General features: G+C 43.7%; 1 protein-coding gene across 2 annotated transcripts in view; it reads right to left on the bottom strand.

Moving 5' to 3' along the window:
• Window positions 1–5,815: 5,815 nt before the first annotated feature.
• Window positions 5,816–13,787, bottom strand: part of RBFOX1 (RNA binding fox-1 homolog 1) — a 440,434-nt gene continuing 432,462 nt past the window's right edge. The window contains exons 13-14 of one of the 2 annotated variants that reach the window (XM_049903714.1): window positions 7,979–8,054; window positions 5,816–6,188 (exon numbers count right to left, since the gene is read on the bottom strand). In XM_049903714.1, the coding sequence (XP_049759671.1) occupies window positions 6,140–6,188; window positions 7,979–8,054 (125 nt within the window). In that variant the 3' untranslated portion in view covers window positions 5,816–6,139. Of the gene's footprint in view, window positions 6,267–7,978; window positions 8,055–13,787 lie in introns of both variants that reach the window. The other variant, XM_049903715.1, reaches the window with a different exon arrangement.

The raw sequence follows: 13,787 nt of genomic DNA, 5'->3' as shown, positions 1-13,787 counted from the left end.
CACACAGACTTTCAGGCAGAATAAAGCAGGATCACACTCCTGTTCCCCGGAAACTGGTGCCTCCCACACAATTCAGAACGTTGGGAGTGCTGATGGCAGGGGGGCCCTGGAATCTACATTTTTAACAAGCTCACTAGGTGTTTTGGGGAGAGGCAGTCTGTGGACCACAAAAAAAAAAAAAAAAAAAAACCATCCAGTCCATTCGGACTCATAGCCCCATAGGTTTTCCAAAGAGTGGCTGTTGAATTTTAACTGCCAGCCTTTTGGTTAGCAGCCGAACCCTTAACCACTGCACCACCAGGGCTCTCTGTGGACCATGCACCACCCAAATACTGACAAGGAAGAAAAGAGCTTGTGTGTGTGTGTGTGTGTGTGTGTGTGTGTGTGTGTGTGTGTGTGTGTGTGTGTGTGTGTGAAGTTCTCAGAAGAGGTAAGTTTGCTTCACGAATGTCTGGTTCCTTCTATTGTTGTTAGGTGCCATCCAGTCACTTTCGACTCATAGTGAGTCAGTGTGATGGGGTAGAACTGCTCCCATAGGGTTTTCTAGGCTGTAATCTTTATGAGAGCAGAGTGCCAGGTCTTCTCCCATGGAGTACCTAAAGATGGCGGTTCAAACACACCCAGTGGTGCTGCGGAAGAAAGAACTGGAAATCTATTTTTGTAAAGATACACAGCTAAGAAAACCCTATGGAGCAGCTCTACTCTGCAATACATGGAGTTGCCATGAGTTCAAATTGACAGCAACAGGTTTGGTTTTACTGATTTTTCTTTTAATGAGACTATGACCCCCTCTCATTGTCCATAAAAAAGATAAATAACAGCCTCTATTTAAACTGACAGAGCCCTGGGTAGAGCAAATAGTTAAGTGCTAGGCTACTAACTGAAAGGCTGGAGGCTTGAATCCACCCAGAGGTGCCTCAGGAGAAAGGCCTGGCAATCTCCTTCTGAAAAAAATCAGCCATCGAAAACCCCGTGGCACGCAGTTCTGCTCTGACACACATGGGGTCCTCATGGGTCAGAAGTGACTGCCGGCACCTGGCTTGATTTTTGGTTTATTCACACTGACAAAAGAATGCATAACACGTCTGTGCTTCCTTTGAGCCATTTTTCTCACTTCCGCCCACACTCCAGGAGAAAGGAGGGAGAGGGGACAAGCATTTGGTTGACCCTCTGAAGAACCTCCTTCACGCCTGCCTTCATATTCCATTTTCTTCACACTTCTGCGATTGATATGCTTATCTCTGTTTTAGGAAGGAGGTTGCCTTTGGAGATTCCAGTGTAAACTACTGCCTTTGGTATCTCCAGTATTTTAGGAGATTATTTTCTTCTCTCTGCCACCTACCAGGATAAAACTAGTAACTCCTTTTTTGTAATTAATACAGCCTCACATATTTTGTCAAAAGAGTATCATAAATGCAAGTTTAACATCATTGTCATCATCATCATCTTCATCATCGATGGAGCAGAAGTTCTGGAAAAGGGCGGAGGCATCGAGAATGAGACTGGTGTTCAAATGCAGTCTGTTCCCATCAGTTGTTAGACATTACTTTAGGCAAATCGTATGGCCTCTCGGATCTTTATTTTATTTTACTTATAAGGGTGGCACTATCATCAAGGATCAATTGATGTAGAGCAATAAAACTGGTTATAACCTGCACTGTTTTTCCAGTTGTCATTGAGTTGGTTCCCACTCATGGTAACCCCATGGGTGTCAGAGGAGGACTGGGCTCCATAGGGTTTTCAGTGGCTGATTTTGGGGAAGTAGATCACCAGGCCTTTCTTCTGAGGTGCCTCTGGGTGGACTCCAACCTCCACATTTTGGTTAGCAGCTGAGCATGTTAACTGTTTGTACCACTCAGGGACTCTATAATCTACATGTTGTTGTGCGCCATTGAGTGAATTTTGACTCATAGTGACCCCATGTGACAGAATAGGACTTTCCCCAAAGAGCTTCCTAGGCTGTAATCTTTACAGGAGCAGATCATCAGGGTCTTTTCTCTCTTGGAGTGGCTGGTGGGTCCCAACGGCCAATGTTTCTATTAGCAGCTGAGTGCTTAACCATTGTGCCACCAGGGTTCCTTTTATAAGCTGCAGAGTCCTATGTATAAGGAGCTTACAGAGAACAGACAATTAAATATACTTGAAATGGCATAATGTGTGCTATTAAGACAACACACAGTCTAGAAAGGTAGAAAGGGGACAGACTGGAGAAACCCAGATCTCCTTGTGGTACCTAGCACAAGACTTCTCATCTCTAAGGTGAATACTAAAAGTTCTCATTGGGCTAATCAGGAATGTTCCCTATTGGTTAAGAGTGCACATTCTGGAGTCCCGGCCTTGCCACTTGCTGGCTGTGTGGTCTTGGGTGCAATGGCCTCTTGGTGCCTCAGTTTCTTCACCTGTCAATAATTGCTTACATTTTCTGCAGTATTGCTGTAAGCACTTCACATAGGTGGTTTTACTGTCTCCTCTTACCAAGATTAAGAGGCAGGTGCTACTGTCATCCTGAATTCACTCACAGGGAACACCAAGTACACCACTTTGGTTTCACTTACTCTAGAGCACAGCTAGGGAGCCCTGGTGGCGCAGTGGTTAAGCACTCAGCTGCTGACAGGTCAGTGGTTCAAACCCACCCAGCAGTTCCTTGGAAGAAAGACCTGGTGTTTTGCTCCCATAAAGATTACAGCCTTGAAAACCCTATGGGGAACTTCTACTCTATCCTAGAGGATAGCTATGAGTCAGAATTGACGCAATGGCACACAGCAGCAGGACGCAGCAGGAAGTGGCATGCTCAGGATTCAAACTCAGAGTATCTGATTCCAGAGCCACATTTTTTGTAACCTTTCTATGTGCTAAACCAAACCCACTGCCATGGTGTCACTTCTGACTCATAGCGACCCTGAGTTCCATGTGCTACTTACCTGATAAGAATATTCAGGTTATTAAATGAGATAGGATTATGATATTATTAAGATCATTAAAAGGGGTGGATAATGAAACCCTGATAGGATTATTGAGATACTTCAATAATGAACACAAGACATTGATCAGTATGTTTGACTCATAGTAAGCACCCAATAAATGTTAACTCTAACACTTACTATTACCGTTTTCTCATCTTCCCCATCGAGGATCCCCCTAAAATGTTGTATTAATAACGTGAACGTATGCTTGATTTGTAATACACAGTGTTTGCTGTTGTTTATGTTTTAAACCAAAGGCTGGCATTTCCACACTGGGGAAGAGCTAGACTGAATTCCGTTTCTTTCTTAAATATGTGTGGCTAGTTCCACCGACTTCTGGAAAGATGAGTGAGGAAGAGAAGTCCTTTGAGCCAGGGAGCCAGTGCACCCAGCCCACTGTTCACCTGAGCAGCATCCACCCCTCGGCTCCTCGGTAGGCACAGGTGAAGCCCCCCGTGTGGACAAAGATTCCACCCACTTCAGAAACCCCGAGAAGCAAAAGGACACAGAACACCAGGTCATATGTACCTTTTCAGACTAAGCTTTTATTTTTTTTTGATATTACAAACCAGTTTTTCTTTATTCACAAACCACTGTAAGTGATATAAACACTAATTTCTAAAGACAGATATACACATTTTCTGGGTTTGCAGATTGCGTGATGTGTGTGTTAAGAAGTCACTATATACCACACATGATATTAATCTTTTTTTCCATAATTCATAATAGCAATAGTTATTTAGATAAATGAAAACATTCCAAATAAATACTGTTAAAAAAAATCCAAAATGTTCGTTTACATCTCTGACATACATTTTAAAATGACGTATTGGCATCTTGGAGGAGCGCTTAAACAGAAGCTTCTGTATCATCAGTTGGCACCCACTTGCTCTAAATGATTTTATTAGAACTACACACAGCCATGGGGGAAAGATACAGCTCATCAGTGAAAATCAAAACTGCAGACGAAGTTTACTTTAACCAACACAGTAAGAATTCTATGTTTGTGACTCCAACACAAAGCAAATTTTGGACTTTGAAAGCTGAGGCAACAGGGAGAAATCCATTTATTCTCCCAGCCACCTGTTCCTACTCTCTTTCTCTCCTCTGGGGTAGGATGCCGTTAGCGTTTTAATCAACTCAGTTTCCTTTAAAAGCATCAATCAGGCACCCGTTGTCCTCCCCATTATGTTTTCCAGGTAGGGGAATGTCTTAGCGAAGCTATAAAACACCGCCTCGCCCCTCCCCACCCCTGCCCGAGTAAGTCTGGTGAAGAGAACATTTTCTATGCTTTTGGCTGCTCAGCAGTACCCCCCGCCCCCCGCCCCATCTCTCTTTTTCCAGGTCGCTATGATCTGTCTGAGATATTGAAGCTACAGAAACTGTGTGTTCGAATCTTGTGAAACTTTATTGATGGTTTAATATCCAACTGATCTTAACTGCATGCACAGAAGATGACAAGAGAAAGCGGATCACAAACACTTTTTTTTTTCTTTTTTAAAGTTTTGTTTGGTTTCGTTTGAAAGCAGAGTTGTTACAGCAGATTGGCAGCGTAACAGCAGTGAGTTGATACCTTACTAAGGTACACGCCTCTGGGCCTGCACTATACACAGGAGGACTGAACTATGGCAGCAAAGCTACTCAGGGACAGCTTGCTGCTGTTGTTGTTTTGTTTGTTTGTTTGTTTTATTTAAATACAAAAACAGGAAGACCCGTGACAGATACCCCAACTCAGGTGAACTTGTAAACAGGACAACAGGAGAAGAGTTCAAACAGAAGAAGTACAGTACAAACTGCAATTTTTCAGCCGTGTCTCTTGGGCCCTACGTCAGGCAAGGGCGGGAGGCGGCTTGGTTTTGCAGGGATGGACAGGGTGGACCTATTTTTTTTGCTTCCTTCTGACAAGTGTCCTGGGCCTTGGAGATGGAGCTAAAGATGCCGGTTTGAGATACAACTTGGGCTATGAGGTGGAGGATGTGAGGGCAGGCTGTCACTGACTGAAAAATTGCAGATTGCTTACACGACACAGCCATGTTTCAAAAAGTACCAAGCGGATGAAAATACCATGATTATCTCTACTCAATGATTGCAATACTTGTAAAATGCTTCTATAAATCCGAATATGATCATCATGTAATTCCATAAAAATTATACGTCTGTCTCTAACAGTTGGTCTACTATAGTGGCTAAAACTAAAGCTTATAGACTGTTTCTAGAACTTAACAACTCCACTGCACAGATGGAAATTTTATACATTTTTTTTTTAACTGGTACAAAGAATTTAAGTTTTTAGTACTTTCTTTTTTTTTGGAAAAAAAGAAAAAAATAGAAACAGTGCTTTTTATCACCTTTTTATTAATGTTATTTTTTTTCCCTCCCATAATATAAAAGTCAGCAATGATATCAATAATTTATTATACTGGAAGAAATATAAAAAGAATGCTTGTTGATGGCCTAACTAGCAGTTTTTGCCTAAATAACTAGTGGCTGGTTAGGAAGCTGAATACTGCCGGGTGGAATGGTTTAAAGGGTGGGTTTGCACGGCTTCATTCAACTCCAATGCACAGATGACGCTAGACGCAAACCCCTTAACAACATAACCTTTGGCTTGAATCAACAATGAGTAACTTAGAACCGTTATTATATGGTAGTTGGTGCAGTGGGTCGTATAGATTCATCAGTTACTTATTTTTTTTTTTTAATTTTAGCCAAACCCTGGCCCAATCCCTCCCACCCTTCTCCTTTCATAAACGAAAATAAGCAGATGCAGAAAAAAATGACTACTGTAGTCTCTACTCTCTTCCCAAACAGCTGATAGCCGCAGTCAGCTTAATATTCAGCATATAGAATTCCTTTACATGATATAGCACTCTGGATATGGCCCTAAACCAGTTTTTTTGTTTTTGTTTTTAATGCATATCTAGCATCTCTCTAGATCAACCACAAAAACTCCTACAGCCAGCAACCAAACTACGGAATCTTCAGAAATGAAAGACCCACAATATTAAAATACACAGAACAAAATATCTGAGGTATAAGATAAAAAATGTAATTTTTTTTCCTCTTTTTATTTTATTTTTTAGAGTTGCTAAAATGATGCACTACTGCATGTATTGCAATACCCAGGCCTCGGAAAGCTTCCTCTCTCCCCACATTGGAAGGTTTTTATGGTTTTGTCATTTAGTATGGAGCAAAACGGTTGTATCCCCCTCGGTATATACTAGCCTGCAATGAAGAAAGAACGAGACCCACATCATCAGCATGGCTCCTAGTCTTGGCATCAGTCAAGGGTGCAAAAGCATTCTGAAACAAAGCAATTTGAGGGGTGTGTTTTTTACATTTTCCTTTTGCAACACGTGCATCATCAAAAAGACTAATGTCAAAAATAGACTCTCAAAACCAACCAAAATGGAGGCACCCCCTACCCATCCCAGGACAGTCTTGGAGAGCTAAACAGAGGGCTATTCCTGACCTCCCCCAATAGTTCTTTACAAAGAAAATCCCTGTTAAACAAAATTCTGTCTGCCAGTCCTGGAGGGATTTGGGGTTTGCACTGTCTCATCTTGTTTGTTTGACTAATTAATACTACACTCCATGGAAGGAGCCCTGGTGGTACGGTGGTTAAGCGCTTGTCTGCTAACCGAAATGTCGGCAGTTCAAACCCACCAGATGTGGTAGTCTGCTCCCATAAAGATGACAGCCTTGGAAACCCTATGGGACAGCTCTACCCTGTCCTAAAGGGTCGCTAAGAGTTGGCATCGACTCGACAGCAATGGGTTTGGTTTTGTGTTTATGTTCCATTGGGAAAAGACCAATCTACACTCAAGGTTGAATTTGGACAACTCATTGAATGCATTCATTCAGCTCTCCTTTCCAGCACACTCCTCAAGAGGACAAGGTGTGCAAGCAGAAGTGCTGAATACAAAATCAGGATGAAAATTTAAATCTACTTCTCACTTGACTTGGCTGAGCACTATGCATGGAATTGAATCTTGAGAGGGGGAGTCGTACAGACGAATTGCTGGATGTAATTGAGCTTGTGCCAAATAATCTCTTTCCAGATCGTAGCTGAATCTCGATGACCGAGCAACAGTGGACTGTCTGGACATGGCTTTTAATGGCTATGAGGTGGCACTTAGCTATTCCCTTTGTCTAAAAGTATTGGCAATTCGAACGAATGCCCATGGGGATGTCTTTTTAGGGTAGGGACTGATATTCTTGATCCAAGCAGAAAACTGCATGCCAAAAGCTTTGTAATGATTGCAAACGCTCTCAGGTGATGGGCACGCCTTACTGTACTCAAGAGTTTTAGTGCATAGAAGTTTGAACAAGTACAGGCAAGTTCACCCCACCCTCACCTCCCCTTTTGGCCCTCCCCCCACCCCTCCCAAAGCAAAAACTCAGACCCCCTCCCCCCCCCAAAAAAAGACAACCCCCAAACCCAGCTGATTCTTTCTAATTCCTTAGGTACTAGGCACACACACAAAGCGTGCCCCTCTCTATTTTCTCTCCTGGGCGACTATGACTTTAAACATGAATTGTAATAGGGGAGGAGAGGCAGGCAGATTCTCAGCTGCCTGACAGCAGAGGCCTGGAAGTGTGCAGCTTAGCTCCTCTGAAGTCTGTGCTGGGGCTGGAACCTTGGGGCTATGTGAATGAGCAGCAAGGGAGGGAAACAAAAAAGAAAAAAAAAGTTCTGCATTGGCACTGCATTCTGTTAGTGATGGATTTAATTATCAAAATGACTAATTATTTCATTAAGGTAAGTGCTCTGCTAGGTGAGACTTGCAAAATTAGAAATATAATAACTTACATGCACTACATTGCCAAGAAATTAAGACATTTATCAAGTTTACGGGGAGGATTAACGTGGCATTTTAGCTGCTGTTAGCACAAGAGACAAATTCAATTAAGGGGAAGTGAGAGGACGTCAAGCGTCTACCCGGACGAAGGTCCCAGCTGGGGGAGGGAAGGGCAGCAGGAAGACACGAGGAAGAGGAGGCAGTAGTACTCACCATGGCACCAACGCCGTAGGTGGGGGCTGGAGCAAGTGTGTGGTGGTAGGGGTCGGCAGCATAAACTCGTCCGTAACTGGAAGGAAGACAGAGGGCAGGGTGAGTCCGTCATAGGCCATTAATAATAGCAACCATAAAATACGAAAATGCTGAGAAAGTATGGAGGGGTCCTATGAATCTTTAGAAATAAGAAACACATTCCATTGTGACCTAATATGAGAAAGGTCCATCTGTGCACCATGTATTCCACTGTCCATTTAACATAACACGGCTTTTAACATAGTATAAAACCAAAAACCCAAACCCACTGCCGTCAGGTCGATCCTGACTCCTAGCAACCCTGCAGGACAGAGCAGAGCTACCTCATAGAGTTTCCAAGGAGCAGCTGGTGGATTCAAACTGCTGACCTTTTGGTTAGCAGCCGCGCTCTTAACTACTGTGCCCTGTGCCACCAGGACTCCATAGCACAGTATAGTACAGTATAATGGAAAATAAATATTTATAATATAATATAAAAGTAAATACAAATATATATATATACACACACACACAGATAGTATTGGAGCTCTGGTGTCACAGTGGTTAAGAGTGAACCAAAAGGTTAGTGGTTCGAACCCACTCAGCTGCTCCATGGGAGAAAGACCTGACAATCTGCCTTCATAAAGATTAAAGCCAAGAAAACTCTATGGGCCACTTCTACTCTGTCACATGAGGTTGCTATGAGTCAAAGAAGTTGACTCAACAGTGCTTAATAACAACAACAAATAGATATATACATAAATACATGTATATATACATATACATATATATATATACCTATTGCCATCGAGTTGATTCCAACCCATAGTGACCTTATAGGACAGAGTAAAACTACCCCATAGGGTTTCCAAGGGGCAGCGTGTGGATTTGAACTGCTGACCTTTTAGTTAGTAGCCCTATCCCTTAACTACTGTGCCACCAGGGCTCCAACATAGTATAATATAAAATAAACGTGTGTATATGTATAAATAGAGCAAATGGTTAAGCGCTCAATTACTAATCGAAATGTTGGCAATTGGCCTCCAACCCACCTAGAGGCAGCCTGGAAGAAATGCCTGGCAATATGCTTACAAAGGGCACCACCATTGAAAATCCTGTGCAGCGCAGTTCTACTCTGACACACATGGGGTTGCCACAAGTTGGAACTGACTCAGTGGCACCTGGTTTGGCTTTATATATACCCCTATAGTATATGTACATAGTTTTCTCTCTCTCTCATAATACCTTTTCCACATGTCTCGTGGAACTACCTCAGAGACAGAGGTGGGGAGAAGAAACGACTTGGAAGAGTGGTTTTAAGAAGCCCAGTGCTCCATGGAAATACTCAAGAGAGATTGTCTTTTTCTCTCAATTTAGCTGTCACCACTCAATGTACATTCAGAAAGGGGGATATGAATTTGTCTGGTTAATATCCAGCATCTTGGAATGCGGAAGAGCAAATGTATTTGACTGGGAGTATCCTTGAAGGATATGTGGAACCTTGTCTCCACTCTGGAATGGGAACCTGATTTGACATTGACCCTGTCACCTGGGAGCTTCTGTCTCATCAATCTACGGCCAGTTTCTGGAAAGGGAAACATTTGAAGCAATATTTCTTGATGACATTTCCTCATCTTTGAGTTTCTCTCCCTCTCCCTACCACCCACCCTCCATCGCCCACTGCCCTGGCTTCCAGTACAGAGTCTAGAATAGAAATGAAGACAGGATGGAAGCCAGATGCATTGGATTCCTACTAAGTGTCAGTAACTGAATATGGCAACCAGTCAGAAGTTAGAGTCCAGAGAGATTCAGACACCTGCTCAAGGTCAGGCAGCTGGTGGATGAGTCTCTGAGGGCAACTACCATGTCCTTTCTAAGGTGTCAGGTACCCTTGTTTGTCTGACCTGCCAGATTATCTTCTTGAGGTAGAAGTAATGTTGCTACTTTGGAACTGGTCAAAACTGAGATGCAATCTTGGGTTGGCTCTCTAGAAGCAGAGCCTCAAATGGAGGTTCTTGTGCAATGATTTATCAATGGAATGCTCTCAGGATTAGGTCAGAGGAGATGGTGGGAAGGGGGAGGTTAGCAAAGACCTGGTCTGAGCAGGAGAGTTTTGATCTGATCCCGCAGGGAGCTCTGGAGCATGACTGCACCCCTGAATTGGCCCTCTTTTGAGGCAAGTGGGCTGCTATTTTAAATCCCCAAATAAGTAAGGCATTAGCTGTGGATTTCCCAGAGGGGTGGGGGATGACCTTTTAGTTGAGGTGGTTTCCTTTGTTGTCGTTAGCTTCCATAGGGTTGGCCCCTGACTCTTGGTGACCCCAAGCACAATGGAATGTGAAATGCTGCCTGATCCTGCACCATCCCATGATTGTTTCCAGATAGGACTGTGTGATCCACAGGGTTTTCACTGGCTGGATTTTAGGAGTACAGTGCCAGGCCTTTTTATCTAGTCCTTCTCAGTCAGGAAGCTCCACTGAAACCTGTCCAACATCACAGCAACACACAAGCCTCCACTGACAGACGCATGGTGGCTACACATGAGGTACATTGACTGGGAACCGAACCTGTGCCTCAGGCATGGAAGGCAAGAATTCTACAACTAAACTGCCAATGTCTTCACTGGTTTCTTTTGGCTGAGGCCAATTTTCTGGAGAAGGGAGCAGTTGTGAACCATTAGCACCCAACAATTAGCATCTGGGGGATGGGTACACTAGCTACTAAAGGGGATCCAGACAGGTTTCCAACAGCTCCTCACACTGACTTTCTTGAAAGAATGAAAGGGGCAGGGCAGGAAGAAATGGTTTGCCCACACTATCAACTTGAAGCTTACCTCACACTCCTTGGAGTTCAGTTGGACTGTTCCTTAATCCCTCCCCTTCCCTATTCTTTTCCCACTTTCCTTCCAGGCTTCTGTCTCATAATTGGTGGATGAGAATATATGGGACCGCTCTGACTCAGACGCTTATACCCTAGGGCCTGGGAAAGTGAGCAGAGGCTGGGTAAAGGGTCTTCCAACTCTCAGACCCCAAGTTAAACCCCAGATGGAACTTTTTTTTATTATATTAAGTTCTCATTGAACAAGTCCTAACTTCTGAGCCCTCTTTGTTATTGTTTTTAGATGCCGTCAAGCTGATTCCGACTCATAGCTCTTCCACATGACAGAGTAGAACTTCCCTATAGGGTTTTCTAGGCCTCAGTCTTTACGGGAGCTGATCACCTGGTCTTTCTCCCGTGGAGCCGCTGGGTTATAACTGCCAGTCTTTCAGTTAGCAGCCTAGTGTTTACCATTGTACTGCCACCGGCTTCAAAGTTGTTGTTGTCTTAGGTGCCGTTGAGTTGGTTCCGACTCATAACAACCTATGTTACAACAGGACGAAACACTGTCTGGTCCTGCGCCATCCTCACAATTGCTATACTTCAGCCCATTGCTGCAGCCACTGCGTCAATCCATCTCACTGAGGGCCTTCCTCTTTTTCACTGACCCTCTGCTTTACCAAGCATGATGTCCTTCTCCAGGGACTGATCCCTCCTGATAATATGTTCAAAGTATGTAAGATGTAATCTTGCCATCCTTGCTTCTAAGGAGCATTCTGGTTATACTTCTTCCAAGACAGATTTGTTCTTTCTTCTCGCAGTCCATGATATAGTCATTATTCTTCACCAATACCACATTCAACGGCATGGATTCTTCTTCAGTTCTCCTTCTTCATTGTCCAGTTTTCACATGCATATGAGGCTTCAAAGAGTAATGTGCAAAAATAATCTAGATGAGGCTTTCGACTTCAATATATAATGTTCTCCTCATCCTCGAAAGCAACGATGTAATTTGAAGTTTCCTTTTTGAGGTCAATCTCCAGTAAGGCGAACAAGTAGTCAACCCCCTCTCACTTTTCCTTCCTTGGGATGTACGCTGCCCTTCCACTCATCAAAAATGACCTTTAATCTAACACTTTCACTCTCTCTAGGAGGAAGAAATAGATGGAACGCCAAGGAAGAGGGTGTGCTAAAACAAGAATAATGCATTTTTGGAAGAAATCATATACTCATCGAGGTCACTCATGAAACCTGAGCTTCTTCCCACTTAACTAGAAATAGGGGAGTTCCTGGGTGGTGCAAACGTTCAGTGCTCGACTACTGGCAGAAAGGTTGGTGGTTTAAACCCACCAAGAGGTGCCTTGGAAGACAGGCCTGGCGGTGTAATTCCAAAAGGTCACAGCCTTGAAAACCCTATAGAGCAGTTCTACTCTGCACCCATGGGATCACCATGAACCAGAATCGACGCGACAGCAACTAGCTACAACAAAACAACTAGAAGTTAGATACTAAAAGGGGTAAGAAGAAATGATATACAATTTGGGCACTGATTTTCATTTCATCAGAAAATAAAGTCTGTCATGGGTCTTGAGAAAAACCTGTTAACAGGGGTATTTTTAATGCTCCTTTACCAGGGCAAAGCTGGTTGTACGAACAAGACATCAATTTTGCAAAGGGAAACGGAAAATCCTGGAAATGTACTGAGCGATATCAGAACCAGCATGAAGATGCTAATTCTGAGCAATTCATTTGTATTATTTAATTTGAGAAATGGCTTTCTCATGGCAAAATTTTCTTCTTTTTGGGAGATAACAGTTTGAATGTGCTTAATGAAAGCATGTTATTAGGTGCTGTTAAGTCAGTTCCAACTCATAGCGACCATGCTATGAGTTCCAACAGAAAGGAACACTGCCTGGTCCTGTGCCATCCTCACGATCATTGCTATGTTGGAGCCCATTGTTGCAGCCGCTGTGTCAATCCCACATACTTTAATGATAAATCCTTCTTTGTAGATAACACTGGACATAACTTCAACTTTTGTGGAAAACCCAAAGTAACGATTTGGCAGCATTCACTTCTGAGGCTGAAGAAAACTAACACAGCACTGAACTAATCCTTACAAATGAGCAGCCTCCTTCTCTCTTCAGGGTGACCTCTGCTTTCAGAATCTGATGGTTTTATTATGATTAATAAATTTTATTTCCACAGAGGAAAAGGAACCATGTCAGCTTAAACGGAAAGCAAGGAGGTTTCTTTTCAAATGCTAATTTCTAAACATGCCCTTGTGTGACACTACAATTTAGACACAAGGTTATTAGGGAGAATGTGGACTTGAGCATTACTTCTGCAGCAGATATGCCAGGCACGTCAGCAACCTGGTGTCCTCAGCGCTGGCTAAGCACAGTCCAAAGGCAGAGAGGCAATTTCCAAGGACATCAACAGGAGTGATGGGGCAATGTCTTCTGACTGCCATGTTAGGAACTGCCTGCCATGTTAGGGCCTGCCTGCCATGTTAGGACCTGACCGCCACGTTAGGACCTGACCACCACGTTAGAACCTGACCACCACGTTAGGACCTGACCACCACGTTAGGACCTGACCACCACGTTAGGACCTGACCACCACGTTAGGACCTGACCACCACGTTAGGACCTGACCACCACGTTAGGACCTGACCACCACGTTAGAATCTGACCACCATGTTAGGACCTGACCACCATGTTAGGACCTGACCACCATGTTAGGACCTGCTCACCAAGTTGGAACTTGACCACCATGTTAGGACTAGGACCTGACCACCATGTTAGGACCTGTCCACCATGTTAGGACCCGCCTGCCATAGTAGGACCTGCCTGCCATGTTAGGATCTGCCTGCCTTTAGGACCTGACCACCATGTTAGGACTTGGCCACCATGTAAGGACCTGCCTGCCATACTAGGACCTGCATGCCATGTTAGGACCTGCATGCCATGTT

Source organism: Elephas maximus, chromosome 12, assembly GCF_024166365.1.
Source record: "Elephas maximus indicus isolate mEleMax1 chromosome 12, mEleMax1 primary haplotype, whole genome shotgun sequence".
Lineage (NCBI taxonomy): Eukaryota > Metazoa > Chordata > Mammalia > Proboscidea > Elephantidae > Elephas > Elephas maximus.
This window is presented reverse-complemented; position numbering and strand designations above follow the sequence as displayed.